Source organism: Ursus maritimus, unplaced genomic scaffold (genome assembly GCF_017311325.1).
Source record: "Ursus maritimus isolate PB19 unplaced genomic scaffold, ASM1731132v1 scaffold_3, whole genome shotgun sequence".
Lineage (NCBI taxonomy): Eukaryota > Metazoa > Chordata > Mammalia > Carnivora > Ursidae > Ursus > Ursus maritimus.
The window spans coordinates 28,225,419-28,241,445 of NW_024425563.1; the positions used below are offsets into that span (position 1 = coordinate 28,225,419).

The window sequence follows — 16,027 nt, forward strand, 5'->3', positions numbered from 1 at the left end:
AGGAAGGAAGGAAGGAAGGAAGGAAGGAAGGAAGGAAGGAAGGAAGGGAGAAAACGAAGGTCCTCCAGATAGTATTTCCCCCAAGTCTGGATCTACCCCTGTGTCTCTACTGTAGGGATATAGACACTCTTTCATTGCACAAGACCCTGTGTACCTTTTTTTAGATTCCATGCATCTCACTACTCTTCTGTTACCATATCATTCCTTCAGGCAGAAAACAAGCAATTAAGTTACAGTTCATTTATGTTGTTGTATCTCATAGAGATCTTCATGGGAGGACAACAGGGTCCCCTGAAGAAGAGCTGGGAAATTTCCTAGTCTTCCAGCAAATCATTTAGAAATAATTTCTAAATTTGGCCACTTCCCTCCTTTTTGCTGTTTTTCATCAGTTTCATTTGAGGGTGATACTTTTCGGACTTTTTTCTCACATTCTGGGGGTTATTGTGCCCAGTGTACCATGTATAATAATAACAATGCTGCTGTTTTTGAGATAGTATTCACCATTTCTCTGGTAAGCTTTTTTTCAGCCTACCTAATGAGGGAGCTAAGTTACAGACAACTTGTCAAGAATGAAATGATTAAAACAAGTTTGTTTCCACCACTTTTCTTTTCACAGTTTTTTTGTAAGTGAGATACTCTTGCGAAATGGTTCTGTAGAAATTGTAGGTATAAGGCTGCTTTTCCAAATACCTAGGCAGAGATCTTTTAAAAATAGGATTAAAGAGCTTCAGTGTACCTGTATTTCAAATTGATTTAGAGCTCACAATGAAGCTCTGAGTCAGCTTCAGTTTTTCTAGACATTTAGAGCAGATAATCTTTCAAAGATCAATCTAACAAAGTGATCTTGACTTTAAATTCCTGCTTATGCAGTTATTGTACATTTTAACTTTTTTTGTTCATTGCATGATTTTATTTTGTTTTATGTCTTCAGATAGTGGTACACGAACGATCACCCAAACATTGGATGGCAACCTGGCTCTTTGGTGATTTGCAAGTGTATTGGTTTCCGAGGGCTGCTGTAATAAAGTGCCACAAACTGGGTGGGTTAGAACCACAGAAATGTATTGTTTCACAGTCCTGGAGACCAGAGTCTGATATCAAGGAGCACCCTGATGGTTCGTGCATGCTCGTCTGTAGCCTCTAGAGGGAGGAGAGAATGTTTTCTTGCTTCTAGTTCCTGGTGCCTTTGGGGTTCCTTGGCTTGAGGCAGCATAACTCCAGTCTTTGCTTCTGTCTTCACGTGGCTTTCTTCCCTGTGCCTTTGTGTGTTCTTTTCTGTCTCTTATAATGGCATTTTCACCTGAATCCAGTATGATCTCATCTTGATTCTTACCTTAATTTTATCTGCCAAGACTGTATTTCCAAACAAGAACACGTTCTGAGGTTCTGGGTGGACATGAATTTTGGGGAGACATTATTCAACTCAGTACAAAGGCCAGGAAACCCTGTTAGGTGCTTAGGGACACAGTTCCCTTCCTTTCAGGTGAGAAGGTATTTCACTGTGTGGCTCAGCGGATAGCACAGCCATACTTCCACAAGTCAAGTCACGGAGCTTTCACAGCCAGGAAGGGGCCGAGGCTGAGAGAAGAGGCTGAGAATATAAGCAGGCAAGGGCAGAAAGGTATTAAGGAGCAGAAGTTATTGCTAGATGTGAAACTAATTTCTTGAACTAATTTGCTTCTTTCTTTCTTTTTTTTAGAGAGAGAGAACAAGCACACATGTGAGGGAGTGGCAGGGCAGAGGGAGAGGGAGAGAGAGTACCTTAAGCAGGCTCCAAGCTCAGCACAGAGCCCAGCATGGGGCTCGATCTCACCACCCATGACCTAAGCTGAAACCAAGAGTTGGACACTGAACTGACTGAGCCACCCAGGTGCCCCAAACTAGTTCCCTTCTTAAAATTCAACAGAGGAATTCTAGGATTTGGGTGTTTTCATAAAACCTTTGACTTCTTTTCCCTTTCTGAAATACTTCTCTGTTTTCAAAGGCAGCTCGTTCTTGTTTTCCTTGCGCTGGACTTGCACGCAGTGAACACATTTGCCTTCATTCTCCTGCTAGAGGCCTGGCCCCTCCACTTACTTCATTCTTTATCCTTGTGTTTTCCACTCCCCCTCAGTTTGTTCTTTTCATTTCCCTGTTCTATCCGTGGTCCAGATCTATTTCTTTCATGTTACTGCATGGATCCCTCGGGCCTCAGTGTGTGTAGGGTGAACAGTAGACATTGGTGGATTCCAAAAACACAGAGCACAGAGTCTCTGACTCCTAGGAGTTTATACATTGGTGTGGTGTTTGTGGGCATTTAGCTTGTTAGGGTAGGGGCAGTGTTTGTTTATACTGTGTTTACAAAAGAGCTAACAAACAGTTGGAGTTAGCCTATGTATATTGGTCCAGGGAGCACTCTGGCTGTTTTGTAAATTCTCGTCTTTTACCTTTGTTTTGTTTTAGAGGGTTGGGGTGCTTCAATAATAGTAAGTGATAGTGACAAAAAGGCCTGTGACTATCATGGGCAATGTCAACATTACACCATCCAACAGAAACATCCTCCTTTGGTGTTCTTTTTCTGTTCTTTTCAAATTCTTTCACATTTTTCTGAGGAACCGTACAAATGGCAATTATCATGAGAGTCAGTTCAATGTTAGGGGTAGTTTCTCCGCCTGATTTTCTTTTTTCTTTCTTTTTTTTTTTTTAATTATTTATTTATTCGACAGAGATAGAGACAGCCAGCGAGAGAGGGAACACAAGCAGGGGGAGTGGGAGAGGAAGAAGCAGGCTCATAGCGGAGGAGCCTGATGTGGGGCTCGATCCCACAACGCCGGGATCACACCCTGAGCCGAAGGCAGACGCTTAACCGCTGTGCCACCCACGCGCCCCCCTCCGCCTGATTTTCTGCTTCCTGCTGTGATCTTGCCTATGCTGAGATTATTTCTCTTAGCTGCTACTTCTTGTATTGCAAAAACCCCCAATTTTATGTTTTGTTTTGTTTTTTCTCCCTAGCTCTATGGTGGGATGACAACAGTAAAAGATTAGTTTCATTCAGTACCTGACCCAGACTGGGACTAGAATGAGACAGTCCTGATTCTCCTACTGCCTAAACCTGGCCTGCTAGTTGTCTCTGACTTAATTACACTTACAAATCCTCCAGAAAAATTATCCTTGCGTTTCATTTTTGCTGTGATGACCTCCTCCCTCCTTTCTCCAATCTTTTATCAGTCCCTCAGTCACCTTCTCTCTTGAGACTTTGATTCAAACAAAACTGAGAGGAAAAGCAGTGGGTTTTCTTCTTTGATTGGAATTTATTAGATCCATCATTTGTCAGGGAGATATACTCCAAAATTTGCATTCCCCAAATTTGCTTATATTATCATAACTTATAATTCTCAACCAATTTATAAAATACAATGATATGTAACTGAAAAACTTACAAGTCCTAGTAGACTTCTAATAACAGTTACTAAGCAGCAATTATGGGCAGCAAACTCACCCACTGAGGTACACCTACACACACTTAACTCTCACGGGAAGACCCCTGAGGACTTTGTGAAACATTAGAAACTAGTAAAGGTTGATGCTGGAACTGCCAAGGAGCTTTGAATTTTCTTGAATTTTATTTTCTTCAGGAATGCTTGTTAAGGACTGCTAATGGTGGAGGAGGGAAAGCAGGAGTTAGATTTCTCTGCTTTCTTATAAAAGGGTGGGAGGGGAACAGTCCCCCAGGACATCACTATCTCCCTCCAGAACCTGTTTGCAGGAATTACGATTTATCTGTGGGTGGTTCTTGCTCTTGCCTTACCTGATCAGAGTTTTAACTGACTTGAAGATAAAGAAGGTATGTTTCATTCCTAAAATAACTGGGGAGGCAACGATAGTAATTGTCATTTAGAAACTTTGCCTTCCTAAACTATTTTTTAAAACTTTGTACATTTGATTTTGCACTGTCTACAAGAAACTTGTCTTTATAATAGAATAATTTATTAGGGTGGGCAGATTATAGTGATATAATAAAAATTGCTGTTCATGGAAGAAATATGAAGTTTTGAGAAATAAATAGAACAAACTTAGTAGTGTGCTAGATCGCTTCCACCTCCTCCTTCCAAATATCCATCTGTTTTCTCTTTATGGCAAAGTTCACTTAAGATTGAGAGTGGGTTCTGAACACAAAAAAAATGGGGGGGAGGAGATGATAAGACAGAATAAAATAGTAAGCACCAGTAATAGCTCACATATATTGAGAACATGCTTCACTTAATCTTTTTGAGAGCTCTATTATATTTACCGCTGTCCTGACAAGGAAAATGAAGAGACAAAATGGCTTGTTAGTGAGTGGAAAAGGAGGGATTAAGTCTAGGTCCAGCTCACTGCAGTGTTCAGATGCCTGACTACCCTCATCGTCTCTCAGGAAGGACAGAACCAAAGGAAGGAACAATTAGGGAAGAGAGAAAGCCAAAGAAGGTGGGAGAAAGAGAGGCAGCTTGAGTGGCCCCAAATCAACTTTCTAATTTAGGAGTGTCAACCTAGCATCCCACATGGGTGGAAGGAGTCTCCCATATTGAAGGTGTCTGAGGGGTTGACTGTGGGAGCTGACTTGGGCTGTATATATCCAAGCCTTGTTTTTAATCTCATCTGTTGTCCCCCCTTTTCTGAGAACTGTCACATTTATTACAACAAATATCACTATGATGAAAAACATTTGAATTCCCTATTTTAAGGAACAGTATTTCTCATTCACATATTTTGCAAAATTCCTAAATACCATAAGCATTTGAACAGTAGTTTAGAATTCACACAGGAGGGATTTGGGGCCAGGTTAATATTTCTTCAAGGTGAGGGCAGGTCAGAAGTGGATTGGGTTTCAAAGTAAAGCAGGAGACAAGCTGACTGAGCCTCATGGGCCCTTTGTGGAGTCACCATCGTCCCCTGCCCTTTCCCAAATTTGTCCATTCAGGGAAGCAATTTTGATAGTTTTCCCACGAATGATCAACCATTTGCAGAGTAATTCACAGTAACCAGTCATATGATTCATTAATTCCAACAAGCATTTGCTGAACATCTTTTGTGCTGAATATTCTCCTTTGAATGTTCTAGAATTTCTGCCCCCTTCTCTACTTGCTCTGTCCCTGAGGGACTAACATTTATGGACTGCACCAACCCTCTGGCTTTCCTTGTGTTCAATTTGTAGACAGCACCAGCAGGAGATGGGAGGGTAAGAGAATGAAAGGAGGTTATTCATACCTTAGGCTATAACCTATGACCCCCGGGCCATATCTGCCCTGCAATTTGTTATGATAAATTAAGTGTTATTGGCACACAGCCACACCTGTCTATTTAAGTATTATCTATGGCTGCTTTTACACTCCAAATGACAGAGTTGGGTATTGTGATAGAGACCTTTCTGGCCCTTTACGGAAAGTTTATTGACTTCTGCCTTAGGTAGCTCCCTCTGGGTGGAGTTTTTTGTTCCTTAGGCAGCTCCTTGCCTGCTAAAAGCCACCACTATCAAGTGGCACTCCCCATATAGCTTCAGCTACACCACAGCTAGAGCTCTTTCTGAGTTCCATCTCTTACCTGGCCACATTAAGGCCTGCAGATACTTCTTGCTATTGCTAGTCCCTGGCGGGCGGGGGCGGGGGGCAGCATCTTTTTGTTGCCTTCCTTTATTGCTGCACATACTTACTCCTTTCATGTCTCCTAGCTTACTCAATTGGGTTGTGCCATCTGTTTCTTTCTGAGACTCTGACTGATCACATGCATAATACTGTGTTAGAAGCAATGGGGAAAAATGAGTAAGGATACACACATACACACATAGTTGCTTTATTAAAGTTTTTATGAGCTGATGATGACGGCAGGTGAGGGATGGAGATGAGCTAGATACAAATGGCTGTTGTATAAGGAAGACTGTGGTAAGTACAACAAGAGAGGCAGACACAGAGAAGGGAGAGATTGTATCTGCTTGGTATTCAGGGACCGCTTCATTGATGAAGTGGCATTTGAGTGGAACCCTAAAGGATGGATTAGTTTGGGAGAGGTGGACATTTTTGTAAATGAGAATTACAGAAAAGTGGACCGCATGAGATACTGGGGGAGAGAAAGTATAATTGTCAGTTTCTTCAGACACTTGGCAGAGCACTTTGGGCATCAGCTTATTTTATTCTCGTAATGACCCTGTGACTAGTTCCTATTATTATTCTATCAACAGATAAGGGAACCTAGGCTTTTTTGAAAATGAATTAACTTCCCCATGATTTACAGCTTGAGGGGGAAAAGTTAGGATTCTGATTCAGGCTCCGAATCCTTAGGGATACAGAAAAGCACAAACTGTGTTTCAGTGTCAGTTTGAGGCTGGTTCTACTATAGAAATAAAGCTGAGATGGCTGATTTTGGCCACATCTTGAAGCAACTCACATGTTGTGTGAAGGTCTTGGCGCAATGGTCTACAAATAGTGGATAGTCCCAGTGGCTTTTTGCTCAGGCTAATAAGATGATCAGAGTTGTGTGCTTCAGGGAAAATGACCCAGGTAGTGCATAAAAGGTGTTTGGGGGAGAGAGTAGGAGAGGGATTTTAAAGGACAGAGTCAACACCAGGGGTAAGGTTGACAGATGGAGGAAGAACTGAAGCAAATTTGGTGTTTCAGTCTTGGCTCAGTGGTGGTTAGGAAGCGAGTGATATCAAGAATGGAGCTGGGAAACCCAGCACCAAGGGAAGGCTTTAGAGGAGTGACTAGGAATATGATTTTGGATATGTGAAGCTAGAGATACAGAGGACGGTCTCAGTTTAAAAAAAGATTTAAAAGATTTTAATTTTCTCTGCACTTGGACAATGAGTAGAGTTTATAAGAATGTTCTAGGCTCTAGATTATTGACACAAGAGTTACGTGGTTAAACACATCTGTGATAGATATGAGAAAAGTCTGTGTTGGAGAAAGTTATAAGAATAAGGAGGACAATTACTCTTTGGCCATTGACTCCCTAGAAGGACCACAGATAGGCATCTGGCATTTCTTCAGCCTCTAGTGCTCAGGCTAGTCTTTATGAAGTGCATTTCCCCCTGTCCCTCTAGGGCCACTTTAGACTTTTTAAGAATAGTAGACTTTGCCATACACATAGATTCTTAATATTCACTGGATGTGGATACACTACACTTAATTTCCTAGTCTCAGTTTCTTGGACTCTAAAACTGTTCTAAGAACTGTCATCTGGCTTCATGGGCTTTTTATGAAGCTGTGAAATGCTTTGAAAAATGTGTATCGCTAAACAAATGTAATACACATGAGCTCGCAACTTTTTTCCAGGAGATACACACATCTATCAATGTATAATGCCCGGACTGTTTTCGTCCTTCTGCGTCTCCGCCTGTCCTCTGCCATGGACAGTTACAAACTTGGTCAATAACTGTCCTGGGAAGATGTGATGCCCCCAGCTAAGGACGCACGCAGGTCAGAGATCTAGAAGGCAGAAGGATTTTTCGGGGAGGAGCAGGGGCAGGGCATGACCTAGCACCTGGCAGCGCCGCCGATTGGCGGAGGAGAAGGTTGTTCCCTCAGGGCGGCCGCTGATTGGCTGCGGGAGGAGGCGGCATGACGTCCTCCGAAGTTGAGCAAACACCTCCTCCTCCCGGCCCCCATCCCAATTTCTGCTGGGAATTCGGAACCTACTCTCTCCGGACCCAGGCGCTCGGAGGCGGCAGGACCGGTCGGCACCTCAGAGGGGACAAGGTGAGGAGGGCCGCCTGGAGGGGGCTGAACCGACGGGCGGTGGGCTCAGCAGGCGAGATGCGCTTGGAGATCGCCGGCGAGGCGCCGACTGTCCTGCGGGAGCGGCGGGCGAGCTCTGCCTCCTACGCTCTGCGCCGCGGGCCACCCGGCGACTCCGCGGAACCCCAAGCCGTTGTCCGGACGGCGAGCTTTTGGGCCTCCCTTGCGAGCGTTTCCCTTGCAGCGAGGGAGGGCTGTCGGCGCTCTTCTGGAATTTTTGAATAGCAAAGGGAAGGGATGGCAATTAAAATTTCTTTTCTTCTCTCTCTCTCTCTCTCTCTGTCTCTCTCTCTCTCTTTTTTTTTTTTTTTGGAGAGGAGGAGGTTGCTGGGGAGTAAAGGATAGGTGTGGGAGCTGCAGAACGGACACCCTGTTAATTCTCGGACTGTACACTTGTTTAGGTTGGCTGGCTGCGGAGTGTGGTTGATGGAGATTTTCGGGGGCAGCCCTCTCCCTTAACCCCAGCTTTCTCTGTGCGCGGTTGCCAGTCGACCTTTCCAGCTCTGGCCTGCTAAGCCAAACTCTGATCACAAACTCCTCGCCCTGACCATCTTGGGCTGGCCATTCTCTTTGAGATGGGGACCCCCCTCCCCCCCGCCCGGCAAACTGCTGCTCCTTGGCTACACACTAACGGGCCAAGAAGGTGTAAGAAATTTGGGCACCCTGAATGTCAGCGACTCCTGAACTCCTGAGACCCTGCAGCGGCTGCGTGGCTGTGGTCGGTGTGAGCACTTAATGCGGGGAAGGGGCGCAAGCAGACACAGTTCATTGCCTACTCTGCTTGATTGAGTTGGGCTAAATGCCCTGACAATTTCCAGAAGTGATGTGCTTTCCAGACACTGATTTTAGGGGAGTGGGAGTGGTGTGGGGCCTGGGGAGAGGAAGGAAAGAAGGGAGAGAGACCGTTCAGTAACCTGAACAAAGGTGAACATTTTTTGATATTGTGGGTCATCAATTATCGGAATGTGGGTAAGGCGTAGCTGTAATTATGCCGATGTAGCTGCTCAGGGGACTGAAGAATCGTTTACTTAGGCGGTAGCTTTCACATACTTTATGGTAAAAACAAAAAGTCACCAGTAGCACTTTGCGTGGATGCCTATATGTCTCCGCGTGTATATTTTGTCACTTATGCTCCCCTCCCCTTTTTTCCCAATAGATGAGTGAATCTAGGGGTATATGACCTTCTGGCAGTGTAAACTTGTGGCCATTCTGCAAAGTGAGTTAGGAGGACAAAGATTTAGGCCAACTTTTCTTAGTGACTTTCCCACTCTCCAGAAAATCATATTTGTTTTCAGTCTCACTTGTTACTGGTGACAGCATTATCAGAACTTCATTTTGATTTATTTGTGGTGGAACCCTCCTGCCCGCCCTCCTCTCCCCCTCCCAAGCTTTTAAGCCCTAACAGACCTTAATAGTTCAGGATTTTGGAAGTGATCTTTGGTATGTATGCAGTGCCCCTTTAACAGAAAAGTTTTCATTTTTCCCAATATTCTTTTATTAATTATCTCATAGAAATAACATTGCAAACAGTGGCAAATTTCATGGTGAGATCACAAAAAAATTCTATGGAATTAAGAAACTGTACATTTGGCATGGGAAATAACAACATTATTAATGTTTTCATTAAATCTAAGATGCCATCAACTATAAAATACATCCCTATTTCCGAGATGCTAAAATGTGAAAAAATGTGTCATAAATTTAATGAAATATAGCATCAATGGTAAGCTATATGCCTGAGGGGGTGAAGTTGAGGACAGGGCTTACTGGGCTCCATTTTGTTTTCCTTGACAAATGAAATGAGGGAGGGGGCATCAATATGGAGCCACTGTGAAGGCCTTACTACAGCGTGACAAAGAGGAAGGGAAGGTAGTGTTTTCTGTTAGTTATGGTGTTGTGCTCACCTTTGAGGAGTAGGCAGACTTGGGGCCTTCTTATGTTCTTGACATTTATTGAGCATTAATGGCATGCAAGTTAGTACTCCGTACTTTATGCAGATTAGCTTAGATAAACTTCCCAGGAGCCCTGAGAGGTAGATACTACTATGAATCCATTCTGCAGATGAGGCACAAACAGGTCGAGTTATGTACTAAGGTCACAGAGTAAGCATTTATAGTTTAGCAAAGAGACTGACAAATAAGCACATAAACACTTTGGATTAGAGTCCAATTTAAAACTAACTTTGCATTCCATCTCAATGATACTAAATTTGTGGGCTAAAGACCGGAAGAGTCATGGGTCTTAGATCTTTGGATGACTTTGAGTAGCTGCTTGAAAACATGAATATTCTTAGACCAGATTAATTAATATTAGTAGATTCCCCCTGCCCCAAGTCTACTGTTTTTTGTTTGTTTTTTAACATATGGTTAACTGTTTTATAAGGAGTTTAATGTGGAAGCGTTTAGAGAATGTACCTATGCAACAGGAAGTGAAAGTCTGGAGGATGGTGTTGTTGCTTGCCCAAGCTTTGTTCTAGCAAGCCTTGGGGTTGGGAGGCGTTTGGTTTAGTTCTAGGCCATCACCAGGTGTTCTATTAATTTGGAACCCTTTGGGGCCTCTCCAGGGTTATTATGGTCTGGAAACCAAATATGTAGTGTGGGCTGAGACTCATGGCCGTGGAGCTATGGTCCTCCGCTCTTGAAGGTAGTTTTCCTTAGATACGATCTTTTATGAATACCTCTCACAAAATCTTCTTTGGTTCCTTCATGTGATTTAGGATGGTGATATAATCAATGATCATGGTTTATTTCATCGTAACTGAAAGAAAATGGTGGGGTGTGTATGGGATTCTAGGCTTGCTGTATCTATGTATCATCTTTATCTCTAATGACCATTTTCCTTTTCACTTCTCTTGAAAAGGTTAGAAAATACAGAGAACATTTAAGGATGTCCTTCCTCTGCCCCATTCTCATGTATACATTGCAAAGATAGATAATTTGTAAATTAAAAGAACATTTCCATTGAAAGATGGAAAGAGAGGTATGGTGGTATCATAGAGTATGCTCTATTGCTAAGTCCATCCGCTCGTTGTCCTCCTATCTCAGTGCATGTCTGTGCAAAGACTGTTTAGAAATTGTCTGGGAAAGGGTCTTTTTTCCCTCCGCTGACTATGTGACACTTCTCTTTCTACCGTTTATTCCTCTTCTCCTGTTCCTCTTCCTTATTCTCCCTCTTTCTTTGTTTCCTCATCTCCTTTTCTTGCTTTCCCACATCTTCCTTGCTCACCCTACAGGCTGTCATTAGGACTGTCAAGTGATCTCAGTAGAGCCGGCAGGTAAGCCAGGGGTCTTCCTGCTTTGTTTCACTGAAAGCATTGCAGAAATGTACCTCATGTTTACTTCCTTATATTCTTGGAAAAGTCCACAAAATTCAGGACAGGGAAATCCAAAACAGCCCACCTGGGCATTTCCATGAAATACCAGACACCTGCCGTGCCCTATCGAAGAGCAATTAAGAAATCCTCACTGCTGCAAGAAATCTGCAACAGTGAGCATTTCTTGATGACCTTAGAATGAAATGAATTGTGGGCCTGGAAAGTTCCATGTTGAGACCAAATTTCGAAGTTCAAGCAATTACTAACACAGCAATACCTGCTATAATTAAATCTCTTGTTCTAAGCACCCAGAAACCTAGAATTTACCTTGGCAGTGACTCAGGAATGATTTTCAGTGGCATATAGGAGAGGGATCGATAGAAGCACCCTGTGCTGGGGAGAGAAATGATCACTTACTCTATTAAAGTTGATGCCATATGAATCTAATTTATCCTGAAATGAGCTGGCAGTAGTAACATACACCAGATCCACGTGGTGTGGATCTGCAGGCTTTGGCGAAGAGAAAATCCTGAGTGTTAAATATTAACCTAGGAATCCTGCTTCTGCTTAGAAGCAGCAACTCTAGGCAGATTCCAGTTCAGTGTTTTCACCTGTAAAATGAAGACAATAATAGCATCTACTTATTAAGATTTTTGAAGGAGGAAATGAAATAATGTCTGGAAAGTGTTCAGCATATTGTTTGGCATATAATGTCAAATCAATGGTAACTATTGTTACGTTTATTTAAAAACAAAGTCAGAATTATGATTTGAGAATTCCCTACAAAAAGTGAAAGTGAAAGCAGCTTCCCAAAGAAACTTCAGAGGATCACTCCCTGCTACGCTTCTTTTCTAGTCTTCATAGAAAGTCTGCCTTTGCGGGGAGCCTGGGTGGCTCAGATGGTTAAAAGTCTGCTTTGGCTCAGGTCGTGATCTCAGGGTCCTGGGATCGAGCCCTGTATTGGGCTCCCAGCTCAGCAGGGAGTCTGCCTCTCCTCCTGCTTGTGCTTTCTCTCTCTCTCTCTCTCAAATGAATAAATAAAATCTTAAAAAAAAGAAAGTCTGCCTTTGCAAATACATATGTGTGTACTATATACATATGTGTGTGTGTGTGTGTGTGTGTGTGTGTGTGTGTGTGTGTGTGTCTCCTTCCACACTGTGTCCCTTACCCCAGACTAAGGGAGGAAGAGGACGGATGGTCACTGAGTGAGGTGAGACTGTGTTTATAAATCAAGTTTGGGCTGAGGAGAGACACTAAAATATCTGAACGTGTTCCCTCATATTGGCTCCAAAAGTTGGAAAATTGGTACTAAGAATAGAGGATGCAGGGTCACTTGGTCACCTATGGTATGTGAAATAGAGCCCTGTGGTTGTGGAAGACAGGACCATTTCTAGGCTCATGTGTGTGTTCAGAAATCTCACTTGTCTTTGTAATTGGTTTTATTTAAGAACCATAGGGATTTAAGTCGTAAGGGATTGTTGCAATTTTTCCTTTGGTTTGGGGGAGAATAAGTGCTATGGACTTGGGCTTGAGTTGGGGCCTAATAAAATCTCTTTTAAAAACAACACTGTATAGGGGCGTGTGGGTGGTGCATTTGGTTGAGCGTCTGACTCTTGATTTCTGCTTAGGTCATGATCTCAGGGTAGTGAGATAAAGCCCTGTGTTGAGCTCGGTGCTGAGTGTGGAGCCTGCTTGGCATTCTTTCTCTCCCTCTGCCCCTCCCCACTGCTCACACATGCTCTCTCTCTCTCTCTCTCAAAAAAAGAGAAGAATTTTAAAAACAAAACTGTATAAATAAACCAAAAATTAGAGTATATGGCAGTGTTTTACTAAAATATTGCTCATCAGTATTTTGGCCCAAGTAAAAGTTAGCCTGAGCTGCTTTCATCAGCGTGTTCACTAGCTGTGTGCATTGTTTTTCTTACTGTCCCTCTTCTTTTTAAAGCCTTCTTAGCTCATCACGTTGCTGTTAGCTTTGTTCCTTTAGTCTGTTGTGTGTGAGTTGACAATAATTTTCTATTTCAACTGGCAAGTAGTTGCTCCCAGGAAATGCACTTGGATGTGCCACTGTTTAGACAAAATTTCTCCATCTGTAAAGTGGGTCTGATTTAGAGATTTCAGTCTGATGTAACATAAGTGTGTTTCCTAAGAATTTTGATGTATGTTAGCAGTGATTGGTAGGAAGTTTCTAGAAAGTGTGAAATCATTTAGTCCCTATATTTTGATGCCAACCTTAAACATAAAAAACGAAGGTTTAGCATCGAAATGATTCAGGAGGTTATCGTCTGAATTGACATTTGACTTGCAAGTGTATGCAACCATTTGAAGAAGGACAGAGTGTTGTTTGATTTTTATGCTTTAAAAATCTATATGTGAATCATCGAACTTTACATAAAAAACCAGGGATGTACTGTATGGTGACTAACATAATATAATAAAAAAAACATTTAAAAAAATCTATATAAAATTTACTCTGTGCTGGCACATAGTAAGCCTCTTGTAAACATTTCTTGATTGAATAAATGAGTGGAATTATGCAATCTGGAACAGCAGTTAGAAAACTGGTTGAGACAGGTCTGGGTTTAATATGATAGCAGGAGGAAGTGGTATGGAGAGGAAACCCTGAAAAGGGGAACAGCATGGTTATAGCAACAAAAGGGTCAGGGAGGGTTAGGACAGTGCTTCTTAGACTTTTAACACCTGTCATGAGGAGCGTGTTTATTTTGTTTTCTTAAATTTCCAGTCTGCCAGGACCAATACTTTTATGAAATTCAGTAACCATGAATTACTAGAAAAATGGTCATGTGATACAAAGGTTTCCAAGCGCTTACTTTCTATTTCTGTACATAGCTCATCCAGGACCAGTAAAAAGCAGGTCACTGACTACCAACAGGCTGCCAAACACACTTTGAGTAGCACAGTTTAGGGAATGGTCAGAGATGAAACTCGAAAGAGGTTGGAGCTGGGTTGTCAAGAATCTTGCACACGATTAAAGGATTCTAACTTTTATGCCATCAAAATCGACAGATTATCTTCCTGTATTTGCATTGTAGGTTAACATGCTTAAAACTTTTGTGCTGAATACATGTGTGATGAAACATACATTTAAAAAACTCTTTCCACTTGGCAGATACTGGCTAGTGTTCTACAATTTGCTCAGTCCTTTTTTTTTTTTTATTTTGGAAATAAATAACCTCACTAGTGGAAATTTGGGTTTGTTGGGTAGAGGAGCACTTTACATCATCCAGGGTTTCCCTCCCCTTTTCTCTATCTTGTGTCTGTTACATCTGAGTTGGTTGGATTTTACAGCAGATTTCTCAGGAGACCAGAATGGATCTGTGAGCCCTCCTGCCTTTTGTTGTTCTGTTCTCTTATGATGTCTTTACAGTCACCAGGTTTTAAGATGCTGCGAGTACAAAGGACCAAACTGGGCAGGCTGGGGCTCAGCTTCTCCAAAGGGCTTCACCACAAAGCGGTGATGGCCCTGAGACGGGAGGACGTGAATGCCTGGGAGAGGAGGGCGCCTCTGGCTCCCCGGCACATTAAAGGGATCACCAGCCTGGGGTACAAAGTCCTAATACAGCCTTCCAATCGGCGGGCCATTCATGACAAGGTAAATACTTCTAATTTTTTAAATAAAATGAAAATCAAGGAGCTTCTGAGTAAAAATAAAATGTGTATGAAATCAAGGAGCATCTGAGTAAAAATAAAATGATTGCCAATGTCACTTAAACACCCATGACAATATTCCTTTCTTTTGATTATAATGAGATTCCTAGTTAGAATTTTTACTTGACTCCAGAATTTAGTCAATTAAGTATTATTTTCACCCCACTCCATGCTTTCTCCAGCTGAGGGATGGAGGGATTGCCTTTAGAAGGAGGTAATGTCCTACAGTCGTTGTCCCCATGTGCAACCCTGGTTCTGGGACTAGGGAGACTAAGGCCAATAAGACACTGCTGTATTTCCTAGGAATAAATCATTCTCTTGCATAACCATCACACCTAAAAAAATTAGTAATTCCATAATATGATCTCACATAGCCCATTTCACATTCCCCGTTCTCTCAAATGTCTTTATGGCCTTTCATTTTAATTGAGTCTTAATTAAGGTTCATTGCATTTATTGTTATGTCTTTTTAGTTCTTTTAATCTAGAACAGCACACCCTTTTGATTTGTTTATTCCTAGGACATTGACTCTTCTTGAAGAGTCCAGACTAGTTGACTTGTAGAATGGTCTGCTTCTGGGTGTTATTAATCTGGGGTTTATCCTGGTGGTGTGTGTTCTTCCTACTGTATCACATCAGAGACACAAAATATCAGGTTGTCCTAAGCTTAGGAATTTGTGGTCACTTGGCTGAGGTAGTTGCCACCAGATTTCTCCATTGTCTAAGCACCTTTTTCCCTTTGTAATTACTGAATCATCTGTGACGTGATGTTTTGAGACCTGTGAATCTTCTATTTGTTTCTCAACTACCTTTTGCTAAAGATGTTAGCTTACGTTGATAATCTTTGCCTGAATCATTTTTTTACATGGAAGCTTGCAAAGTGATGATTTTCTGATTTTATCACTTTTCTAAGTTTACTTACTGATTTTCTTCTATAGAAAAGAGATTTCCCTTAGTTGCTCTTTTTCTTGCATGCTCTTTTGAGTATCATTATGGATGCCTGGGCCTTTTTCATTTTATGTATGATAATCTATTAACCATTTTTTTAAATGTCCCAATTATCCCAAATTTGAGATAGAGGGTTCCTTTAAGGGTGCTCCTATGTCCTTTGGAGCACTTTATCTTTCAGCTTTCTTGTTTCCTGCAGCAACAAGTGGTTTTAGGCTTACCTTGTGCTTTTTTTGCCCCACACCTGGGATTAGCCATCTATCTCATTAGGAAGCCCTGATTTTTTTTAGTATGTAGAAACCAAGATCTGATATCTGGTGTTAGATGTGCTTATTTTTACTGGGGTATTG

At 42.1% G+C, this 16,027-nt stretch overlaps 1 protein-coding gene across 2 annotated transcripts in view; it reads left to right on the top strand.

Annotated features, from left to right (window-relative positions):
- The first annotated feature begins 7,553 nt into the window (after nucleotides 1-7,553).
- The window catches only part of AASS (aminoadipate-semialdehyde synthase), a 55,961-nt gene continuing 47,487 nt past the window's right edge, over nucleotides 7,554-16,027 (top strand). The window contains exons 1-2 of one of the 2 annotated variants that reach the window (XR_005838522.1): nucleotides 7,554-7,709; nucleotides 14,450-14,674. Coding sequence is in view for 1 of the 2 variants with exons in the window: in XM_008705815.2 (XP_008704037.1) it covers nucleotides 7,572-7,709; nucleotides 14,450-14,674 (363 nt within the window). In the remaining variant the exon portion in view is untranslated. The remainder of the gene's footprint in view (nucleotides 7,710-14,449; nucleotides 14,675-16,027) is intronic. The other variant, XM_008705815.2, reaches the window with a different exon arrangement.